This window comes from Bufo gargarizans, chromosome 6 (assembly GCF_014858855.1).
Source record: "Bufo gargarizans isolate SCDJY-AF-19 chromosome 6, ASM1485885v1, whole genome shotgun sequence".
Classification (NCBI taxonomy): Eukaryota; Metazoa; Chordata; class Amphibia; order Anura; family Bufonidae; genus Bufo; species Bufo gargarizans.
In genome coordinates, this window is record NC_058085.1 from 181724110 (window position 1) to 181750044 (window position 25935).

The 25935-nt window shown below is 44.8% G+C and overlaps 1 protein-coding gene across 1 annotated transcript in view; it reads left to right on the forward strand.

Moving 5' to 3' along the window:
- HEG1 (heart development protein with EGF like domains 1) overlaps positions 1-22852 on the forward strand; it is a 63433-nt gene extending 40581 nt beyond the window's left edge. Inside the window, exons 11-13 of the mRNA XM_044296976.1 lie at positions 17549-17636; positions 17842-18016; positions 20818-22852. Coding sequence (XP_044152911.1) covers positions 17549-17636; positions 17842-18016; positions 20818-20964 — 410 coding nt within the window. The 3' untranslated portion in view covers positions 20965-22852. The remainder of the gene's footprint in view (positions 1-17548; positions 17637-17841; positions 18017-20817) is intronic.
- Positions 22853-25935: the final 3083 nt, after the last annotated feature.

A 25935-nucleotide genomic window follows, 5' to 3' on the forward strand; every position in this document is an offset into this window, starting at 1 on the left:
ATCCCACAATGGCATGAATTAGACCAGGGGTTCAAGTTAGTCCAAGTCCTTTGTGAACAAATGAGGCCTGACTGATGAGAGGGCCCATAATCCTGCGGCATGGAGGCTGGTAAACAGGCCCCTCCAAAACCCAGTGGCGAGGTTGGTTTTGCCACACATCTCCCCCTCCCAGGGAAGACTAACCAGATACCTGACCTCACAGTCAGTACCTGAGTTAGTCTGTCAGTCCAACCACAACCCCATTCTGGACCTGTTGAATTTTGGGGCCTGGCTCTGTTCTGTATGTCCCCAGCTGTTGAGTGGGCATCTGCGACTCCTTGCTTCCTTGTGGTTCTCTAGCTTGGAGCTGTAGGTACTTGGTGGACAGAGGCCGACTGCGCTCCGCCCAGATGCCAGCTCTTCCGCTGGGGTAGCCTGTGGGAAGTCCGGCTCTAAAGAAGAGGATAGTGGAGGGCAGAGGCCAGCGGCGCTCTGCCCTGATGCCAGCACTTCAGCTGGGGTGCATGGTGCCAACTCCTGCTGGGTAGTAAATGAACGGTTAGGGCAGAGGCCAGCAGTGCTCTGCTCTGATGCCAGCTCTTCTGCTGGAGAGGGGTCAGTGGGGTTTAAAGCCTTACCCACTACCCTCAGTATTGGGCTGGGAGAGAGCTGTGGAGGAGGGCTATCACTTACCCCCTCCTCTGGATACCCCATCTGCCGCTGGGGAGAAAGACCAACTGTCTCCTCTCCCTGTAGAGTATACTGCCGCTGGGTAGTGAGACCGGCTGTCTCCACTACCAGTGATTCTGGTTGTTGCAGAGATGAGGGACCGACAATCTCCTCTCCCTGTACTCCCAGTGGCAGTTGGGGATCTGGGCCGCCTGCCCAGCTACCCTGTTGGGACGGTGGAGTGACTACGGTCCCATCTCCACCTGCCGACTGGGGTTCCTCCCAGTACCAGTCTATGAAGTCCCCTACCTCCACAGTTGGTGAGGAAGTAGGGGATACCTCAGCTGTGACTTGCAAGGGGTAGGGCTGCAGGTCTGGGCCTGGTATCCAACTGTCTTGTATCTTGCGCTGGGCTTGAATGGAGCGAAACAACTGTTGATAATCTTGCTCCAGCTCCCACTCCCTTTGGACCAGAAAGGTCAGATCTGCCCCCACCCTACTAGTTGTAGGCCAATTGTGCAAGTCCCACCTGTATTCAGTAATGTCCCAAAATCTAGATTCTTCTGTGCTCCTAAAGTCAATGTCTTCAAAAGACTCCCACAATAACCCAGGGCAATTATATTCCTCACCTTCGGACTTGGCGTACTCCTCCATCCATGAAGACTGTCGTACTGTGTCCCACCATAGTGCTTGGTAAGCGTCATCCAGCCAGGTTTCCTGCCATACCAGTGTCTCAAGCTCTGACACCCACTCCATCAATGGTTGCTCTCCCAGTAGAGGTAGTCCCAGCGCCAATCGCATTCGCAATCTCTGCTCCTCATTGGGAAGACTCTCACCCCTCCGACGCTGCACATCCTCCAGGGCCTGGTGCCATACGCCTTTCCGCTCAGCATTCCTGTAATCCGGGTGATCTTCCTCATTGAATGCTGTGCAGGAACCAACGGCATCCATATTGCTGTAGCCAGAGGCGCTGTACGGATTCTAGCATTGCCCTCAATATACTCCACGAACAGTGTCTCCGAGCTGCTTCTCCTCACACTAGGACGCCATCCCACTGCTTGCCACCAATGTAACGGAACACCTAGCACCCCGACCGGGTACCTCCGTTGATAGATGCTCCTAGTGCTTCCAGAGGACTCCAAGCACTCCACTTGACACTGTCAGCACTGCAGAACCCACGAACCGCCGCAGCTTGGTGGAGGTCTCGCCGTCTTCTACCCACCCTGGACCTACGACAAGGCACCAGGCTCCAGTGGGTGAACCTCTCCTAAATGCAGAGACAGGAACCAGGAACAAGCTCTTACAAGAGCTTATACTCAGGGGAGTATTGTGATATAGCAATCCCCAAGAGTGTAGTTATCGCATTCCCCAAACATGAGCCAAAACTTCATGAAGGTATAAAAGCAGCCTCTCTTTATTTTAACACACAAGCATTTTATACACATCTTCCAAAAAGGTTAACACCCACAGGGTTTGGTAAAAACAGCCAATAACCACGTACAATACACTCAGACACTCCCACACAAAATTCTCCCCTCTGCCCGTGATAGTATTACCTCACACTGGGTTGATGCAATCATCACAGACAGGCGAATACACAATATCCTCTGTCCTGGAGACAACCGAGAAGTAATTCAATTATCTCTCAGGACAAAGGACATCGCCAATACACACAGAGAGACAATGGAACAGACCTCCCTACTCAACGTATACAATGTCCCACCCTTTACAATACACACAGACATTTAACATCCCAAAATGGCATGAATTAGTCTGAATTTGTGAACAAATGAGGCCTGGCTGATGAGAGGGCCCATAATCCTGCGGCAAGAGGCTGGTAAACAGGCCCCTCCAAAACGCAGTGGCGAGGTTGGTTTTGCCACAGGTGCTATATACTGACATTACAGGGTACTGTATAAAATGGGGTGCTATATACTGATATTAAAGGGTGCTGTATATAATGAGATGCTATATACTGACATTATAAGGTGCTGTATATAATGAGGTGCTGTATACTGACATTATAGGGTGCTGTATATAATGGGGTGCTGTATACTAACATTATAGAGTGCTGTATATAATGGGGTGCTGTATACTAATATTATAGGGTGCTGTATATAATTGGGTGCTATATGCTGATATTATAGGGTGCTGTATATAATGGGGTGCTTTATATTGACATTATAGGGTGCTGTGTATAATGGGGTCCTATATGCTGACATTATATGATGCTGTAAATAATGGGGTGCTATCTTCTGATATTATAGGGTGCTGTATATAATGGGGTGCTGTATGCTGACATTATAGGGTGCTGTATATAATGGGGTGCTGTTTACTGACATTATAGGGTGCTGTATATAATGGGGTGCTGTTTGCTGACATTATAGGGTGCTGTATATAACGGGGTGCTGTATAATAACATTACAGGGTGCTATATATAATAAGGTGCTGTATGCTAACATTATAGGGTGCTGTATATAATGGGGTGCTGTATACTGACATTATAGGGTGCTGTATATAATTGGGGGCTGTATACTGATATTATAGGGTGTTGTATATAATGTAGTACTGTATACTGACATTAAAGGGTGCTGTATATAATAGGGTGCTGTATGCTGACATTGGGTGCTGTATATTGACATTATAGGGTGCTGTATATAATGGGGTGCTATATGCTGACATTATAGGGTGCTGTATATAATGGGGTGATTAATGCTGACATTATAGGGTGATATATATAATGGGGTGCTATATGCTGACATTATAGGGTGCTGTGTATAATGGGGTGCTATATGCTGACATTATAGGGTTCTGTATACTGATATTATAGGGTGCTGTATATAATGGGGTGCTATATACTGATATTATAGGGTGCTGTATATAATGGGGTGCTATATACTGACATTAGAGGGTGTTCTATATAATGGGGTGCTGTATACTGACATTATAGGGTGCTGTGTATAATGAGGTTCTGTATACTGACATTATAGGGTGCTGTATATAATGGGGTGCTATATGCTGACATTATAAGGAGTTGTATATAATGGGGGCTATATGCTGACATTATAGGGTGCTGTGTATAATGGGGTGCTATATACTGATATTATAAGGTGCTGTATATAATGGGATTCTATATGCTGACAATATAGGGTGCTGTATATAATGAGGTGCTGTATACTGATATTACAGGGTGCTGTTTATAATGTGGTGCTATATACTGATATTATAGGGTGCTGTATATAATGGGATGCAATATACTGACATTATAGGGTGCTGTATATAATTAGGTGCTGTATACTGACATAGGATGCTGTATATAATGAGGTGCTGTATACTGACATTATAGGTTGCTGTATATAATGGGGTGCTGTATGCTGATATTATAGGGTGCTGTATATAATGAGGTGCCGTATACTGACATTATAGGGTGCTGAATATAATGAGGTGCTGTATACTGACATTATAGTGTGCTGTATATAACGGGGTGCTATATACTGACATTGCAGGGTGCTGTATATAATGGGGTGCTATATACTGATATTATAGGGTGCTGTATAAAATAGGGTGCTATATACTGACAATATAGGGTGCTGTATATATTTGGGTGCTGTATGCTGACATTATAGGGTGTTGTATATAATAGGGTGCTGGATGCAGATATTATAAAGTGTTGTATATAATAGGGTGCTGTATACTTACATTATAGGGTGCTGTATATATTTGGGTGCTGTATGCTGACATTATAGGGTGTTGTATATAATAGGGTGCTGGATGCAGATATTATAGGGTGTTGTATATAATAGGGTGCTGTATACTTACATTATAGGGTGCTGTATACTGACATTATAAGGTGCTGTATATAATGTGGTGCTGTATACTGACATTATAGGGTGCTGTATATAATGGAGTGCTGTAGGCTGACATTATAGGGTGCTGTATTTAATGGGGTGCTATATGCTGACATTATAGGGTGCTGTATATAATGGGGTGCTGTAGGCTGACATTATAGGGTGCTGTACATAATGGGGTGCTGTATACTGGCATTATAGGGTGCTGTATATAATGGGGTGCTATATGCTAACATTATAGGGTGCTGTATATAATGGTGTGCTATATACTGATATTATAGGGTGTTGTATATAATGGGGTGCTGTATGCTGACATTATAGGGTGCTGTATATAATGGGGTGCTGTAGGCTGACATTATAGGGCACTGTATATAATGGGGTGCTTTATGCTGACATTATAAGGTGCTGTATATAATGGGGTTCTGTATGCTGACATTATAGGGTGCTGAATATAATGGGGTGCAGCATACTAACATTATTGGGTGTTGTATAAAATGGGGTGCTGTATGCTGAAATTATAGGGTGCTGTTTATAATGGTGTGCTGTATACTGATATTATAGGGTGCTGTATATAATGGGGTGCTATATGCTAACATTATAGGGTGCTGTATATAATAGGGTGCTGTATGCTGACATTATAGGGTGTTGTATATAATAGGGTGCTGTATGCTGACATTATAGGGTGTTGTATATAATGGGGTGCTGTATACTGACATTATAGGGTGCTGTATATAATGGGGTGCTGTATACTGACATTATAGGGTGCTGTATATAATGGGGTGCTGTATACTGACAATATAGGGTGCTGTATATAATGGGGTGCTCTATACTGACATTTTAGGGTGCTGTATATAATAGGGTGCTGTATGCTGACATAGGGTCTTGTATATAATGGGGTGCTGTATACTGACATTATAGGGTGCTGTATATAATGGGGTGCTGTATACTGACATTATAGGGTGCTGTATATAATGGGGTGCTGTAGGCTGACATAGGGTGCTGTATTTAATGGGGTTCTATATGCTGACATTATAGGGTGCTGTATATAATGGGGTGCAGTATAATGACATTATAGGGTGTTGTATATAATGGGGTGCTGTATGCTGACATTATAGGTTGCTGTATATAATGGGGTGCTATATGCTGACATTATATTGCACTGTATATAATGGGGTGCTGTATGCTGACATTACAGGGTGCTGTATATAATGGGGTGCAGTATACTGAAATTATAGGGTGTTGTATAAAATGGGGTGATGTATGCTGACATTATAGGGTGCTGTATATAATGGGGTGCTTTATACTAATATTATAGGGTGCTGTATATAATGGGGTGCTGTATACTGACATTATAGAGTGCTGTATATAATGGGGTGCTATATGCTAACATTATAAGGTGCTATATTTAATGGGGAGCTGTATACTGACATTATAGGGTGCTGTATATAATGGGGTGCTATATGCTGACATTATATTGCACTGTATATAATGGGGTGCTGTATGCTGACATTACAGGGTGCTGTATATAATGGGGTGCAGTATACTGAAATTATAGGGTGTTGTATAAAATGGGGTGCTGTATGCTGACATTATAGGGTGCTGTTTATAATGGGGTGCTTTATACTGATATTATAGGGTGCTGTATATAATGGGGTGCTGTATACTGACATTATAGGGTGCTGTATATAATGGGGTGCTATATGCTAACATTATAAGGTGCTGTATATAATGGTGTGCTATATACTGATAATATAGGTTGTTGTATATAATGGGGTGCTGTATACTGACACTATTGGGTGCTGTATATAATGGGGTGCTGTATACTGACAATATAGGGTGCTGTATATAATGGGGTGCTATATACTGACATTATAGGGTGCTGTATATAATTGGCTGCTATATAATAACATTATAGGGTGCTGTATATAATGGGGTGCTGTATACTGATATTATAGGGTGCTGTACATAATGGGTTGCTGTATACTGACATTATAGGGCGCTGTGTATAATGGGGTGCTGTATGCTGACATCATAGGGTGCTGTATATAATGGGGTGCTATATGCTGACATTAGAGGGTGCTGTATATAATGGGGTGCTGTATATTTACATTATAAGGTGCTGTATTTAATGGTTTGCTTTATACAAACATTATAGGGTGCTGTATATAATGGGGTGCTGTATGCTGACATTATAGGGTGCTGTATATAATGGGATGCTGTATAATGACATTATAGGGTGCTATATACAATGGGTTGCTGTTTGATGACATTATAGGGTGCTGTATATAATGAGGTGCTGTATACTGACATAGGGTGCTGTATATGATGGGGTGCTGTTTGCTGACATTATAGGGTGCTGTATATAATGAGGTGCTGTATACTGACATAGGGTGCTGTATATAATAGGGTGCTTTATGCTTATATTATAGGGTGCTGTGTATAATAGTGTGCCATATGTTGACATTATAGGGCACTGTATATAATAGGGTGCTTTATGCTGACATTATAGGGTGCTGTATATAATGGGGTGCTGTATACTTTCATTATACGGTGCTGAATATAATTTAGTGCAGTATACTGACATTATAGGGTGCTGTATATAATGGGTTGCTGTATACTGACATTATAGGGCATTGTATATAATAGGGCGCTGTATGCTGACATTATAGGGTGCTGTATATAATGGGGTGCTATATGCTGACATTATAGGGTGCTGAATATAATGGTGTGCTATATACTGATATTATAGGGTGTTGTATATAATGGGGTGCTGTATGCTGACATTATAGGGTGCCGTATATAATGGAGTGCTATATGCTAACATTATAGGGCACTGTATATAATGGGGTGCTTTATGCTGACATTATAAGGTGCTGTATGTAATGGGGTGCTGTATGTTGACATTATAGGGTGCTGAATATAATGGGGTGCAGCATACTGACATTATTGGGTGTTGTATATAATGGGGTGCGTTTTACTGTCATTATAGGGTGCTATATATAATGAGGTGCTGTATGCTGACATTATAGGGTGCTGTATATAATGGTGTGCTGTATACTGATATTATAGGGTGCTGTATATAATGGGGTGCTATATACTGATATTATAGGATGTTGTATATAATAGGGTGCTGTATACTGACATTATAGGGTGCTATATATAATGAGGTGCTGTATACTGACAATATAGGGTGCTGTATATAATGGGGTGCTATATACTGACATTATAGGGTGCTGTATATAATGGGGTGCAGTATACTGGCATTATAGGGTGCTGTATATATTGGGGTGCAGTATACTGACATTATAGGGTGCTGTATATAATGGGGTGCAGTATACTGACATTATAGGGTGCTGTATATATTGGGGTGCTGTATACTGACATTATAGGGTGCTGTATATAATGGGGTGCTGTAGGCTGACATTATAGGGTGCTGTACATAATGGGGTACTGTATACTGGCATTATAGGGTGCTGTATATAATGGGGTGCTATATGCTAACATTATAGGGTGCTGAATATAATGGTGTGCTATATACTGATATTATAGGGTGTTGTATATAATGGGGAGCTGTATGCTAACATTATAGGGTGCTGTACATAATGGGGTGCTGTATACTGACATTATAGGGTGCTGTATATAATGGGGTGCTATATGCCAACATTATAGGGCACTGTATATAGTGGGGTGCTGTATGCTGACATAGTGTGCTGTATATAATAAGGTGCTGTGTGCTGACATTATAGGGTGCTGTATATAATGGGGTGCAGCATACTGACATTATAGTGTGTTGTATATAATGGGGTGCTGTATGCTGACATTATAGGGCGCTGTATATAATGGTGTGCTGTATACTGATATTATAGGGTGCTGTATATAATGGGGTGCTGTATGCTGACATAGGGTGATGTACATAATGGGGTGCTGTATATTGGCATTATAGGGTGCTGTATATAATGGGGTGCTATATGCTAACATTATAAGGTGCTGTATATAATGGTGTGCTATATACTGATATTATAGGGTGTTGTATATAATGGGGTGCTGTATACTGACATTATAGGGTGCTGTATATAAATTAGTGCTGTATACTGACAATATAGGCTGCTCTATATAATGGGGTGCTATATACTATAATAGGGTGCTGTATGCTGACATTATAGGGTGTTGTATATAATAGGGTGCTGTATGCTGACATTATAGGGTGTTGTATATAATGGGGTGCTGTATACTGACATTATAGGGTGCTGTATATAATGGGGTGCTGTAGGCTGACATAGGGTGCTGTATGTAATGGGGTGCTATATGCTGACATTATAGGGTGCTGTATATAATGGGGTGCAGTATAATGACATTATAGGGTGTTGTATATAATGGGGTGCTGTATGCTGACATTATAGGGTGCTGTACATAATGGGGTGCTGTATACTGACATTATAGGGTGCTGTATATAATGGGGTGCTATATGCTAACATTATAGGGCACTGTATATAATGGGGTGCTTTATGCTGACATTATAGGGTGCCGTATATAATGGAGTGCTATGTGCTAACATTATAGGGCACTGTATATAATGGGGTGCTTTATGCTGACATTATAAGGTGCTGTATGTAATGGGGTGCTGTATGTTGACATTATAGGGTGCTGAATATAATGGGGTGCAGCATACTGACATTATTGGGTGTTGTATATAATGGGGTGCGTTATACTGACATTATAGGGTGCTATATATAATGAGGTGCTGTATGCTGACATTATAGGGTGCTGTATATAATGGTGTGCTGTATACTGATATTATAGGGTGCTGTATATAATGGGGTGCTATATACTGATATTATAGGGTGTTGTATATAATGGGGTGCTGTATACTGACATTATAGGATGCTATATATAATGAGGTGCTGTATACTGACAATATAGGGTGCTGTATATAATGGGGTGCTATATACTGACATTATAGGGTGCTGTATATAATGGGGTGCAGTATACTGGCATTATAGGGTGCTGTATATATTGGGGTGCAGTATACTGACATTATAGGGTGCTGTATATAATGGGGTGCAGTATACTGACATTATAGGGTGCTGTATATATTGGGGTGCTGTATACTGACATTATAGGGTGCTGTATATAATGGGGTGCTGTAGGCTGACATTATAGGGTGCTGTACATAATAGGGTACTGTATACTGGCATTATAGGGTGCTGTATATAATGGGGTGCTATATGCTAACATTATAGGGTGCTGAATATAATGGTGTGCTATATACTGATATTATAGGGTGTTGTATATAATGGGGAGCTGTATGCTAACATTATAGGGTGCTGTACATAATGGGGTGCTGTATACTGACATTATAGGGTGCTGTATATAATGGGGTGCTATATGCCAACATTATAGGGCACTGTATATAGTGGGGTGCTGTATGCTCACATAGTGTGCTGTATATATTAAGGTGCTGTGTGCTGACATTATAGGGTGCTGTATATAATGGGGTGCAGCATACTGACATTATAGGGTGTTGTATATAATGGGGTGCTGTATGCTGACATTATAGGGTGCTGTATATAATGGTGTGCTGTATACTGATATTATAGGGTGCTGTATATAATGGGGTGCTGTATGCTGACATAGGGTGATGTACATAATGGGGTGCTGTATACTGGCATTATAGGGTGCTGTATATAATGGGGTGCTATATGCTAACATTATAAGGTGCTGTATATAATGGTGTGCTATATACTGATATTATAGGGTGTTGTATATAATGGGGTGCTGTATACTGACATTATAGGGTGCTGTATATAAATTAGTGCTGTATACTGACAATATAGGCTGCTCTATATAATGGGGTGCTATATACTATAATAGGGTGCTGTATGCTGACATTATAGGTTGTTCTATATAATAGGGTGCTGTATGCTGACATTATAGGGTGTTGTATATAATGGGGTGCTGTATACTGACATTATAGGGTGCTGTATATAATGGGGTGCTGTAGGCTGACATAGGGTGCTGTATGTAATGGGGTGCTATATGCTGACATTATAGGGTGCTGTATATAATGGGGTGCAGTATAATGACATTATAGGGTGTTGTATATAATGGGGTGCTGTATGCTGACATTATAGGGTGCTGTACATAATGGGGTGCTGTATACTGACATTATAGGGTGCTTTATATAATGGGGTGCTATATGCTAACATTATATTGCACTGTATATAATGGGGTGCTGTATGCTGACATTACAGGGTGCTGTATATAATGGGGTGCTGTATGCTGACATTATAGGGTGCTGTATATAATGGGGTGCAGTATACTGACATTATAGGGTGTTGTATAAAATGGGGTGCTGTATACTGATATTATGGGGTGCTGTATGCTGACATTATAGGGTGCTGTCCATAATGGGGTGCTGTATACTGATATTATGGGGTGCTGTATGCTGACATTATAGGGTGCTGTCCATAATGGGGTGCTGTATACTGACATTATAGGGTGCTGTATATAATGGTGTGCTATATGCTAACATTATAGGGCACTGTATATAGTGGGGTGCTGTATGCTGACATTATTGGGTTCTGTATATAATAGGGTTCTGTATGCTGTCATCAAAGGGTGCTGTATATAATGGTGTGCTATATGCTGACATTATAGGGTGCTGTATATAATGGTGTGCTGTATACTGATATTATAGGGTGCTGTATGCTGACATTATAGGGTGATGTACATAATGGGGTGCTGTATACTGGCATTATAGGGTGTTGTATATAATGGGGTGCTATATGCTAACATTATAAGGTGCTGTATATAATGGTGTGCTATATACTGATATTTTTAAATTCTTTATTTAAGCAATTATCAAAGACCAAATATGCATTCGTAAGGACATACAATCCTCGTAACAGAAATATAGCACAAAAATAAAATTACACCATACATCAATTCCCATAATAATATCTTATGGCACTTGTGGTATAATGGAAGGCACCTCGCCCGAGCAAGGACCCTTTTTAACTGGCCCATAACCAACTCAGACTAAAAAGAAAAAAGGAAAAAAAAAACAGATAAGGACATTATCCTAGCCTTAAAACAAAAATTACCAGAATGAGTAAAATGCCTAAATGGACACAGACTAGGAAGAGCGACCTTAAGCAATAACAACAGGAGAAGGATGACAACACACACAAACAGTAGACATTAAAGGGGGAGGGGATGGGTACCACATATGGAGTAAATAAAAAGTATCAAATGGAATCCACCGCTTAGGCCAGAAGGTCCTGGAACTCCTGAGACTCCTGAAAAGAAAACCAGGGAGCCCATGAATCAAGAAAGGCTTTATGTTTGGCTCTCAGCTGAGAGGTAAGTTCCTCCATTCTCCGGATCTCCTCTACCTTTTGGATCCAAAAACCGATAGTCGGAGGTACCGAGAGCTTCCACCTCGCGGGGATACAAGACCTAGCCGCTATCACCAGGGAGCACAGACAGGACTTCCGGAGCACACTCATTGGCAGATCCGAGAAAAATAATAAAAAGAAACCAGGGGTGAATGGAATCGTAAGTCGGAAAATTGAAGACAGGGTCTTATGGACCAGCTGCCAAAAAGGACGAATTTTTGGGCACTCCCAGAAAATGTGTAACACGGAGCCCATACCGGAGTCACATCGCCAGCAATTAGGAGACGCAGATGGGAACATTTTCTGCAATCTGGTTGGAACGTAGTACCACCTGGACGTTATCTTGTATCCCGCCTCTTGGAACCTACTCGCTATGGATGCCCTGTACAGTAGAGCGAAGAGTTTTAACCAGTGGTTGGGGGGGATGTTAACTCTTAGGTCTTGTGACCATTTAGCCACAAACGGTGGAAGGTAGTCCTGACGAGGGGCTATCAATGACTGATAACATTCAGAAAGGGAATGTCTATAGGCGCCTACCCCAACACAAATTTTTTCAAACGATGTGAGAGCCCTGTCATATCCCGCAGAGTTCGGAATAGAAGAGAGAAAGTGCGTCAACTGCCTAGCTCTCCAGAAGCCCAAAGAGCAGGTATCTGTTATACTTAGGATCTCGTCATAAGAGCGCCATCTGCCTGAGGTTCTGAAGAAGGGAGCTCGGGACCTACCATTAGTTCTCCACTGCAAGAACGGACCGCCCTTACATCCCGCTGGGAAAGTGGGATTCCCCAAGATGGGAAATAAAAGTGAGGGGGAGGGGGAGATCAGAGGATTATCTCTAATTCTATGGAACTGTGAGATAGTGGGTCCAATTGTGAGATGGTTAGCTAGGGCTGAAGGTAGTTTAAAAGTCACCCAAGGTAAGGACCCTAATGGGTAGTTCGAGCATAGTTGTTCAATTGATACCCACTGCTTGAGCTGTGAATGCCTACACCAATCCACTATCCTCTGGAGCAGGGAAGCTGAGTGGTATTTACGTAAGTCAGGTACTCCTAGTCCTCCTTTGCCTCTCGGTATGTGTAAGAGAGATCTGGCAAGTCTCGGGCTACCCTTTGCCTAAATGAACCTAAATATGTCTCCATGCATCTTGTTAAAAAAGCTAGCGGGTAGTTTGATAGGAAGGGTCTGAAAGAGGTACAACACTCGTGGGAGAATATTCATTTTGAAAATGGCGCATCTTCCAAACCATGTGTGCAGCCCTTTCGACCACTTCTTAAGATCTTCCCTAATCCGTTCCCGGAGAGGGATAAAGTTTCTGTGTATATACTGATATTATAGGGTGTTGTATATAATGGGGTGCTGTATACTGACATTATAGGGTGCTGTATATAAATTAGTGCTGTATACTGACAATATAGGCTGCTCTATATAATGGGGTGCTATATACTATAATAGGGTGCTGTATGCTGACATTATAGGGTGTTGTATATAATAGGGTGCTGTATGCTGACATTATAGGGTGTTGTATATAATGGGGTGCTGTATACTAACATTATAGGGAGCTGTATTTAATGAGGGTGCTGTATACTGACATTATAGGGTGCTGTATATAATGGGATGCTGTAGGCTGACATAGGGTGCTGTATGTAATGGGGTGCTATATGCTGACATTATAGGGTGCTGTATATAATGGGGTGCAGTATAATGACATTATAGGGTGTTGTATATAATGGGGTGCTGTATGCTGACATTATAGGGTGCTGTACATAATGGGGTGCTGTATACTGACATTATAGGGTGCTTTATATAATGGGGTGCTATATGCTAACATTATATTGCACTGTATATAATGGGGTGCTGTATGCTGACATTACAGGGTGCTGTATATAATGGGGTGCTGTATGCTGACATTATAGGGTGCTGTATATAATGGGGTGCAGTATACTGAAATTATAGGGTGTTGTATAAAATGGGGTGCTGTATACTGATATTATAGGGTGCTGTATATCATGGGGTGCTGTATGCTGACATTATAGGGTGCTGTACATAATGGGGTGCTGTATACTGACATTATAGGGTGCTGTATATAATGGGGTGCTATATGCTAACATTATAGAGCACTGTATATAGTGGGGTGCTGTATGCTGACATTATAGGGTTCTGTATATAATAGGGTGCTGTATGCTGACATTATAGGGTGCTCTATATAATGGGGTGCAGCATACTGACATTATAGGTTGCTGTATATAATGGTGTGCTGTATACTGATATTATAGGGTGCTGTATATAATGGGGTGCTGTATACTGACATTATAGGGTGCTGTATATAATGGGGTTCTATATGCTGACATTATAAGGTGCTGTATATAATGGTGTGCTATATACTGATATTATAGGGTGTTTATATAATGGGGTGCTGTATACTGACATTATAGGGTTCTGTATATAAATGGGTGCTGTATACTGACAATATAGGGTGCTCTATATAATGGGGTGCTATATACTGCCATTATAGGGTGCTGTATGCTGACATTATAGGGTGTTGTATATAATGGGGTGCTGTATACTGACATTATAGGGTGCTGTATACTGACATTATAGGGTGCTGTATATAATGGGGTGCTGTAGGCTGACATTATAGGGTGCTGTATGTAATGGGGTGCTATATGCTGACATTATAGGGTGCTGTATATAATGGGGTGCAGTATAATGACATTATAGGGTGTTGTATATAATGGGGTGCTGTATGCTGACATTATAGGTTGCTGTACATAATGGGGTGCTGTATACTGACATTATAGGGTGCTGTATATAATGGGGTGCTATATGCTGACATTATATTGCACTGTATATAATGGGGTGCTGTATGCTGACATTACAGGGTGCTGTATATAATGGGGTGCAGTATACTGAAATTATAGGGTGTTGTATAAAATGGGGTGCTGTATGCTGACATTATAGGGTGCTGTATATAATGGGGTGCTTTATACTGATATTATAAAGTGCTGTATATAATGGGGTGCTGTATGCTGACATTATAGGGTGCTGTATTTAATGGGGTGCTGTATACTGACATTATAGGGTGCTGTATATAATGGGGTGCTATATGCTAACATTATAAGGTGCTGTATATAATGGTGTGCTATATACTGATAATATAGGGTGTTGTATATAATGGGGTGCTGTATACTGACATTATAGGGTGCTGTATATAATGGGGTGCTATATACTGACATTATAGGGTGCTGTATATAATTGGGTGCTATATAATAACATTATAGGGTGCTGTATATAATAGGGTGCTGTATACTGATATTATAGGGTGATGTGTATAATGGGGTGCTATATGCTGACATTATAGGGTCCTGTATACTGACATTACAGGGTGCTGTATATAAGGGGGTGCTATATACTGATATTATAGGGTGCTGTATATAATGGGGTGCTATATACTGACATTATAGGGTGCTGTATATAATGAGGTGCTGTATACTGACATAGGGTGCTGTATATAATGGGGTGCTATATACTGACATTATAGGGTGTTGTATATAATGGGGTACTGTATACTAACATTATAGGTTGCTGTATATAATGGGGTGCTGTATAATGATATTATAGGGTGCTGTATATAATGAGGTGCTGTATACTGACATTATAGGGTGCTGCGTATAATGGGGTGCTGTATACTGACATTAAAGGGTGTTGGGGTGTAGTAGATGGATACGTATTTGCAGCGATGTCATGGGGGCTGTCGTTCCGCTCTGCGCCACCTCCGTCTCTCATATGGGGAGTGTCAGGCTGAATAGAGGGGGACAGTGCGAGGTCAGTGTGGAGTCAGGGTCCCTGGAGGGAGGGTGGGACCCTGCAGCTGACAGGAAAACAATATTTACTATGAGAAAAGTCTGGAATTCATGGGAGTGCGGCCATGACCTCACCCTGTGATCACACGACACCCAGCTTAGGTCATACATCATACATGTTATTGGTTGTATGTTCCCGGCATTACAGGGCAGTTGCCAGGGTGTGACATGGAGACACGGAACGTAGCTGGTTACGACCAAAATAGGTGGTTCACAGCTTACTGCAAGAGCGACACATTGTGGACACTCCGTGTAATGACAGGAGACCCTGATGCAGTGCAAAGTATACAAAGCATCCAACACTGGGTGTAACAATGTATCCAGCACTGAGTGTAACAATGTATCCAGCACTGGTTGTAACAATGTATCCAGCACTGGTTGTAACAATGTATCCAGCACTGGGTGTAACAATGTATCCAGCACTGACTGTAACAATGTATCCAGCACTGAGTGTAACAATGTATCCATCACTGGGTGTAACAATGTGTCCGGCAGTGAGTGTAACAATGTATCCAGCAGTGAGTGTAACAATGTATTCAGCAGTGAGTGTAACAATGTATCCAGCAGTGAGTGTAACAATGTATTCAGCAGTAAGTGTAACAATGTATCCAGCAGTGAGTGTAACAATGTATCCAGCAGTGAGTGTAACAATGTATTCAGCAGTAAGTGTAACAATGTATCCAGCACTGGGTGTAACAATGTATCCAACAGTGAGTGTAACAATGTATCCAGCACTGAGTGTAACAATGTATCCAGCACTGAGTGTAACAATGTATCCAGCACTGAGTGTAACAATGTATCTGGCACTGAGTGTAACAATGTATCCACCACTGAATGTAGCATTGCATCCAGAACTGGGTGTTACATTGTATCTTGCTGTGAGTGTAACAATGTATCCAGCACTGGGTGTCACATTGTATCCGGCAGTGAGTGTAACAATGTATCCAGCACTAAATGTAACAATGTATCCAGCACTGAGTGTAACAATGTATCCGGCAGTGAGTGTTATATTGTATCCAGCACTGGGTGTTGCATTGTATCCGGCAGTGAGTGTTACATTGTATACAGCACTTGGTGTTGCATTGTATCCAGCAGTGAGTGTAACTTTGTATCCAGCACTGGGTGTTACATTGTATCCAGCACTGGGTGTTACATTGTATCCAGCACTGGGTGTTACATTGTATCCAGCACTGGGTGTTACATTGTATCCGGCAGTGAGTGTAACATTGTATCCGGCACTGAGTGTTACAATATATCCAGCACTGGGTGTTACATTGTATCCAGCACTTGGTGTTACATTGTATCCGGCACTGAGTGTAACATTGTATCCGGCACTGAGTGTAACATTGTATCCGGCACTGAGTGTAACATTGTATCCAGCACTGAGTGTAACATTGTATCCGGCACTGAGTGTAACATTGTATCCAGCACTGAGTGTAACATTGTATCCGGCACTGAGTGTAACATTGTATCCGGCACTGAGTGTAACATTGTATCCGGCACTGAGTGTAACATTGTATCCGGCACTGAGTGTAACATTGTATCCGGCACTGAGTGTAACATTGTATCCAGCACTGAGTGTAACATTGTATCCAGCACTGAGTGTAACATTGTATCCGGCACTGAGTGTAACATTGTATCCAGCACTTGGTGTTACATTGTATCCAGCAGTGAGTGTAACATGGTATCCAGCACTGAGTCTTTCATTGTATTCATCACTGGGTGTTACATTGTTTACAGCAGTGAGTGTAACATATTATCCAGCACTGAGTGTAACATTGTTGTTTTCCCGCAGCGTACCAGCTCATCACCGTGATCATAGCGGCTGGCGGCGGCGGACTCCTCCTCATCCTGGTCGTTGCGCTGGCATTCACTTGTTGCAGGTCTGTATTCTATTTTGATCCCCAGTAAATGCAGTATTGAGTATTGCAGTAAATGAGTATTGCACCACCAATCGCTACAGAATAGCTTACAGACTACTTCCCCAGTAACCGCTCTCATAGTCGCCCCACGTGCACACAGAGCCGCTGGTCTCGCTGGGCGGGGGATACTTACACAGTAAAAACCCAATCTTCCCCTGATTTCTAGGAAGAGCAAACATGACATCAGTAAACTGATCTTCAAGAGCGGAGATTTCCAGATGTCTCCTTATGCTGAATATCCGAAAACGCAGCGGTCATCAGAATGGGGGCGAGAGACGATTGAGATGCAAGAGAACGGCAGCACCAAGAACCTGCTGCAGATGACGGACGTCTACTACTCAGTGAGTTCACGGCGGGAGGGGGGGGGCAACGGGGCGAGGTCTAATGAACCCGACAAGTGAAACAAGTCCTGAATAACCACAAGAAGCCTCCGCCGTATTATCCTGTACCAGGGATCCCTCCAGCTGCAAACTACAACTCCCAGCATGGAAACTTACTCCACTGTTCTTGTAAGACCCAATGAAGTGAAAGGAGGATTCTGGGAGTTGTAGTTTCAGAACAGCTGGAGTGCCGGAGGTTGCTGATCGCTGTCCTGTATACTGTCCTATATACTGTCCTCTGTATTGTCCGGTCCTGTATACTCTCCTATATACTGTCCTGTATAATTTCTTCTGTATTCCCCTGCCCTATATTATCTCCTGTATACTCTCTTATATACTCTCCTGTATACTGTCCTCTGTATTCCCATGTCCTATATACTCTCCCGTATACTCTCCTATATACTGTCCTATATACTCTCCTGTATACTGTCCTCTGTATTCCCATGTCTTATATACTCTCCTGTATACTCTCCTATATACTGTCCTATATTATCTCCTGTATACTCTCCTATATACTCTCCTGTTTACTCTCCTATATACTGTCCTATATACTGTCCTCTGTATTGTCCGGTCCTGTATACTGTCCTCTGTATTGTCCGGTCCTGTATACTCTCCTATATACTGTCCTGTATAATTTATTCTGTATTCCCCTGCCCTATATTATCTCCTGTATACTCTCTTATATACTCTCCTGTATACTCTCCTGTATACTGTCCTCTGTATTCCCATGTCCTATATACTCTCCCGTATACTTTCCTATATACTGTCCTGTATACTCTCCTATATACTCTCCTGTATACTGTCCTCTGTATTCCCATGTCCTATATACTCTCCTGTATACTCTCCTATATACTGTCCTATATTATCTCCTGTATACTCTCCTATATACTCTCCTATATACTCTCCTATATACTCTCCTGTATACTGTCCTGTATACTCTCCTATATACTGTCCTGTGTACTCTCCTGTATACTCCCCTGTATACTCTCCTATATACTGTCCTGTATACTCTCCTGTATACTCTCCTGTATACTCTCCTGTATACTCCCCTATATACTGTCCTGTATACTGTCCTGTGTACTCTCCTATATAATCTCCTGTATACTGTCCTGTGTACTCTCCTGTGTACTCTCCTGTATACTCTCCTGTACACTGTCCTGTATACTCTCCTGTGTACTCTCCGGTATACTCTCCTGTGTACTCTCCGGTATACTCTCCTGTGTACTCTCCTGTATACTCTCCTGTACACTGTCCTGTATACTCTCCTGTGTACTGTCCTGTGTACTGTCCTGTGTACTCTCCTGTGTACTCTCCTGTGTACTCTCCTGTATACTCTCCTGTACACTCTCCTGTGTACTCTCCTGTGTACTGTCCTGTGTACTCTCCTGTATACTGTCCTGTATACTGTCCTGTGTACTCTCCTATATACTCTCCTGTATACTCTCCTGTGTACTCTCCGGTATACTCTCCTGTGTACTGTCCTGTGTACTCTCCTGTGTACTCTCCTGTGTACTCTCCTGTGTACTCTCCTGTACACTGCCCTGTGTACTCTCCTGTATACTCTCCTGTACACTGTCCTGTACAATCTCCTGTGTACTCTCCGGTATACTCTCCTGTGTACTCTCCTGTGTACTCTCCTGTGTACTCTCCTGTGTACTCTCCTGTATACTGTCCTGTGTACTGTCCTGTGTACTCTCCTGTGTACTCTCCTGTACACTCTCCTGTACACTCTCCTGTACACTCTCCTGTGTACTCTCCGGTATACTCTCCTGTATACTGTCCTGTGTACTCTCCTATATACTCTCCTGTGTACTCTCCGGTATACTCTCCTGTGTACTGTCCTGTGTACTCTCCTGTATACTCTCCTGTGTACTCTCCTGTGTACTCTCCTGTGTACTCTCCTGTGTACTCTCCTGTACACTGCCCTGTGTACTCTCCTGTATACTCTCCTGTACACTGTCCTGTACACTCTCCTGTGTACTCTCTGGTATACTCTCCTGTGTACTCTCCTGTGTACTCTCCTGTATACTGTCCTGTGTACTGTCCTGTGTACTCTCCTGTACACTCTCCTGTACACTCTCCTGTACACTCTCCTGTACACTCTCCGGTATACTGTCCTGTGTACTCTCCTGTGTACTCTCCTGTACACTGTCCTGTATACTCTCCTGTGTACTCTCCTGTATACTCTCCTGTGTACTCTCCTGCGTACTCTCCTGCGTACTCTCCTGTGTACTCTCCTGTACACTGTCCTGTGTACTCTCCTGTATACTCTCCTGTACACTGTCCTGTACACTCTCCTGTGTACTCTCCTGTGTACTCTCCTGTGTACTCTCCTGTGTACTGTCCTGTGTACTCTCCTGTACACTCTCCTGTACACTCTCCTGTGTACTCTCCGGTATACTCTCCGGTATACTCTCCTGTGTACTCTCCTGTGTACTCTCCTGTGTACTCTCCTGTATACTGTCCTGTGTACTCTCCTGTGTACTCTCCTGTACACTCTCCTGTACACTCTCCTGTGTACTCTCCGGTATACTCTCCTGTACACTCTCCTGTACACTCTCCTGTGTACTCTCCTGTACACTCTCCTGTGTACTCTCCGGTATACTCTCCTGTATACTGTCCTGTGTACTCTCCTGTGTACTCTCCTGTACACTGTCCTGTGTACTCTCCTGTGTACTCTCCTATATACTCTCCTGTGTACTCTCCTGTATACAGTATAATGGCCGGTGTCTCGCTCTCACCGACCTCCTTTCTGTCTTTAGCCCGCACTGAGGACCTCGGAGCTGGAGAGGAATGGCCTCTACCCGCCGTACAGCGGCCTGCCGGGCTCCCGCCACTCGTGTATCTACCCCGGACAATACAACCCATCATTCATCAATGAGGAGAACCGGAGGAGGGACTACTTCTAGTGTGGAGTGGAGGATCGCAGTGTGCACAGCCCCCAACACCCCGCTGTCACCGCCGCCATCTTGCCCGGCCCCTTATGTAACGCAGCAGCGGATAATTGTGGGGGAGGGAGAACACCAGGACCCCAAATCAAATATGGCGGCCGTCGTGATAGGCGCACTCGGTTAGCTGGGCTGCGCCATTCTCTGTGTCTTCTGTGAAACCGCTGCTAAGAGGCACAGAAAATGGCCGCCTCACATCCTGCGATCAATTATAGCGATAATTTATTGACTGTGGACAGTTGTGTGAGAAGAACGTGACAGAGGGCGCCATGACGCCACCGCCAGAAATACGGAGGAGAATGACCCCCTGCTGATTATAGGTAGAGAATCTGAAGGGTCTGTACAGGGAGTCTCATCATCCCTCAGTGCAGCAATACAATATGGCGGCAGAAAGACGGAACCGCGCAGGAGAGGCTCGGAGTTCGTCTCATCCGTAGAGTGAACGCTGGCGGCGGGGCGGGCACCACGGACCCTCCATTCTCCATAGGTGGGGCCTCATTTGCACTTTACACTGGAGCTATTTTGTAGTAGAAACATCTCAGCATTTTCACTCTGTTCCAAGATCCGCACGTCCTGCGCCAGAGGCCGGCGGCCATTATACCGGAGACACGCTGGACGCCGCCTCTTGTATCCGCTCGTCTTGTGTAGGAGCTGAAATACATAAAGGTCACCCCCACTACTGAGTGTCAGATGGAATCTCCCTCCATGAGCATCTATCCCATAGTGAGCCTGTGTTGTAGCATCTCCTGTACTCCAGTCACATCCAGAGCTGCAAGCCGCATTCTTATGGTAAAGCATCTTAGGGCTCATTCAGACAGCATGGACGTACTGTATCTTCTGCATCACAGTCAGGGCACTAAAATAGCCTTATACTCCAGTCACCTCTAAAGCTGCGTCTACATTCCTTTTGTTTAACCATGTGTTATTTTCAGGTCACATCCGAGCTGCATTTGCTATTCCTCTGTTACTCCATACATTACACTCTCTTCTCAAGCAGCAGTAGATCCGTGGGCGTCCAGATAACGGAAATGACTGCGTCTGAATGAGGCCTAAACCAGCAAAATATGAGTTCTAGAAGGAGAGCAGTATGATTATGAACGCAGCTCTGGATGTGACTGGTGTACAATACATGATATAGCACCATTATTGTGGATGCAGCTTTGAATACAAGATGTAACAGCGTTGTCAATGCAGCTCTGGATGTGACTGGGGTATGATGCAAGCTGTAACCTCATTGTAAATGCAGCTCTGGATGTGACTGGGGTATGATGCAAGCTGTAACCTCATTGTAAATGCAGCTCTGGATGTGACTGGGGTATGATGCAAGCTGTAACCTCATTGTGAATGCAGCTGTGGATGTGAGTGGAGCATAATACATCTATGAAGCTGATGTGTCCTGTGGACTTGCGCTGACATCCGGAGCGGCGCTCACCTGTCAGATGTATGGATCTGGGCGGTTGTGTAGACGTGACCCTCCTGATCTGTGGTTTGTGCTGTACAATTATTAGGGGTCCCGGGCCCCTGGAATGGGGAGAGGGGCTATTTAATATGACATTTTATCACATGATCTGTGCCGCCTGCGAAGTCGCTAATAACGTTGCTGGTATTTTTACCGTATGCTGTATGTATCCTACCAGCAGCCGCATAGTATCCGGCGCCGCCATGATAAGGTCAGCTGACCTCTGTCCCCACATCTGTGAATATTAGAGACACTGTAGAAGCCCCGCCCACGGCGCCGCTATCTGAGTGAAGTGCTTGTTTGTCAGTTTGTAGATACTTTTCTACCGTGTGATGGCGTCTGGCGTTCTAGTCAGCCGCAGGACCATTAATAAACACGTTTGTTACAATGTGTCAGTGTGGCATCCATGTTTACATTGCATAGACTGGATACAAACAGGGTTCACTGCCTCCCAATTCACTGACAGCAAGCTGAGATTTTAATGACGAGAAACGGAAGCAGAAAGAAGGAGCTTATTTATACGCTGACCTCAGTCTGAAGGGCGCTGGTGTGAGATGCGCCAAAGCGGTTAAGTGCTGAACCATGCAGCAGAAAACGGATTAGTTTCTGACCAAAATTATAGTATATTTGGGTTGATACTAGCCCCACCCCTTTACTAAGCCACACCCCCTACACAGAACACCGGTAAGTAGGTTGAAAACTTTCCCGGAAAGCCGATGAGGAAGTTGTAGAACATCATTTACATGAATCCCTTTAACACGTCGTGTAACGTGCGGACTTTGTCCCAGGAAGCAGAATCGGTGGTGGCGCGATATTACCGATGGCGAGACGTCTGAGGAGCCGCAGCGTTATCAGCAAGAAGGTCATGACACCAGTACAAGACTGGCGGAACCGGCGCTGCGCCCGCTGAGGGCTTCATTGCAGAAGGCCAGCACAGAGCAGGCGGTTATATCAGACCGCAGCAGCACAGAGCAGGCGGTTATATCAGACCACAGCAGCACAGAGCGGGGGGTTATATCAGACCGTAGCAGCACAGAGCGGGGGGTTATATCAGACCGTAGCAGCACAGAGCAGGCGGTTATATCAGACCGCAGCAGCACAGAGCAGGCGGTTATATCAGACCGCAGCAGCACAGAGCAGGCGGTTATATCAGACCGCAGCAGCACAGAGCAGGTGGTTATATCAGACTGCAGCAGCACAGAGCAGGCGGTTATATCAGACCGCAGCAGCACAGAGCAGGCGGTTATATCAGACCGCAGCAGCACAGAGCAGGCGGTTATATCAGACCGCAGCAGCACAGAGCAGGCGGTTATATCAGACCGCAGCAGCACAGAGCAGGCGGTTATATCAGACCGCAGCAGCACAGAGCAGGCGGTTATATCAGACCGCAGCAGCACAGAGCAGGCGGTTATATCAGACCGCAGCAGCACAGAGCAGGCGGTTATATCAGACCGTAGCAGCACAGAGCAGGCGGTTATATCAGACCGCAGCAGCACAGAGCAGGCGGTTATATCAGACCGCAGCAGCACAGAGCAGGCGGTTATATCAGACCGCAGCAGCACAGAGCAGGTGGTTATATCAGACTGCAGCAGCACAGAGCGGGGGGTTATATCAGACCGCAGCAGCACAGAGCGGGAGGTTATATCAGACCGCAGCAGCACAGAGCAGGCGGTTATATCAGACCGCAGCAGCACAGAGCGGGGGGTTATATCAGACCGCAGCAGCACAGAGCGGGGGTTATATCAGACCGCAGCAGCACAGAGCGGGGGGTTATATCAGACCGCAGCAGCACAGAGCAGGCGGTTATATCAGACCGCAGCAGCACAGAGCAGGCGGTTATATCAGACCGCAGCAGCACAGAGCAGGCGGTTATATCAGACCGCAGTAGCACAGAGCAGGCGGTTATATCAGACCGCAGCAGCACAGAGCAGGAGGTTATATCAGACCGCAGCAGCACAGAGCAGGCGGTTATATCAGACCGCAGCAGCACAGAGCAGGCGGTTATATCAGACCGCAGCAGCACAGAGCAGGCGGTTATATCAGACCGCAGTAGCACAGAGCAGGCGGTTATATCAGACCGCAGCAGCACAGAGCAGGAGGTTATATCAGACCGCAGCAGCACAGAGCAGGCGGTTATATCAGACCGCAGTAGCACAGAGCAGGCGGTTATATCAGACCGCAGCAGCACAGAGCAGGAGGTTATATCAGACCGCAGCAGCACAGAGCAGGCGGTTATATCAGACCGCAGCAGCACAGAGCAGGCGGTTATATCAGACCGCAGCAGCACAGAGCAGGCGGTTATATCAGACCGCAGTAGCACAGAGCAGGCGGTTATATCAGACCGCAGCAGCACAGAGCAGGAGGTTATATCAGACCGCAGTAGCACAGAGCAGGCGGTTATATCAGACCGCAGTAGCACAGAGCAGGAGGTTATATCAGACCGCAGCAGCACAGAGCAGGCGGTTATATCAGACCGCAGTAGCACAGAGCAGGAGGTTATATCAGACCGCAGCAGCACAGAGCAGGCGGTTATATCAGACCGCAGTAGCACAGAGCAGGCGGTTATATCAGACCGCAGCAGCACAGAGCAGGAGGTTATATCAGACCGCAGTAGCACAGAGCAGGCGGTTATATCAGACCGCAGCAGCACAGAGCAGGAGGTTATATCAGACCGCAGCAGCACAGAGCAGGCGGTTATATCAGACCGCAGCAGCACAGAGCAGGCGGTTATATCAGACCGCAGCAGCACAGAGCAGGCGGTTATATGAGACCGCAGCAGCACAGAGCAGGCGGTTATATCAGACCGCAGTAGCACAGAGCGGGGGGTTATATCAGACCGCAGCAGCACAGAGCAGGAGGTTATATCAGACCGCAGCAGCACAGAGCGGGGGGTTATATCAGACCGCAGCAGCACAGAGCAGGAGGTTATATCAGACCGCAGCAGCACAGAGCAGGCGGTTATATCAGACCGCAGCAGCACAGAGCAGGCGGTTATATGAGACCGCAGCAGCACAGAGCAGGCGGTTATATCAGACCGCAGCAGCACAGAGCAGGCGGTTATATCAGACCGCAGCAGCACAGAGCAGGCGGTTATATCAGACCGCAGCAGCACAGAGCAGGAGGTTATATCAGACCGCAGCAGCACAGAGCAGGCGGTTATATCAGACCGCAGCAGCACAGAGCAGGCGGTTATATCAGACCGCAGCAGCACAGAGCAGGCGGTTATATCAGACCGCAGCAGCACAGAGCAGGCGGTTATATCAGACCGCAGCAGCACAGAGCAGGCGGTTATATCAGACCGCAGCAGCACAGAGCAGGCGGTTATATCAGACCGCAGCAGCACAGAGCAGGGGGTTATATCAGACCGCAGCAGCACAGAGCGGGGGTTATATCAGACCGCAGCAGCACAGAGCGGGGGGTTATATCAGACCGCAGCAGCACAGAGCGGGGGGTTATATCAGACTGCAGCAGCA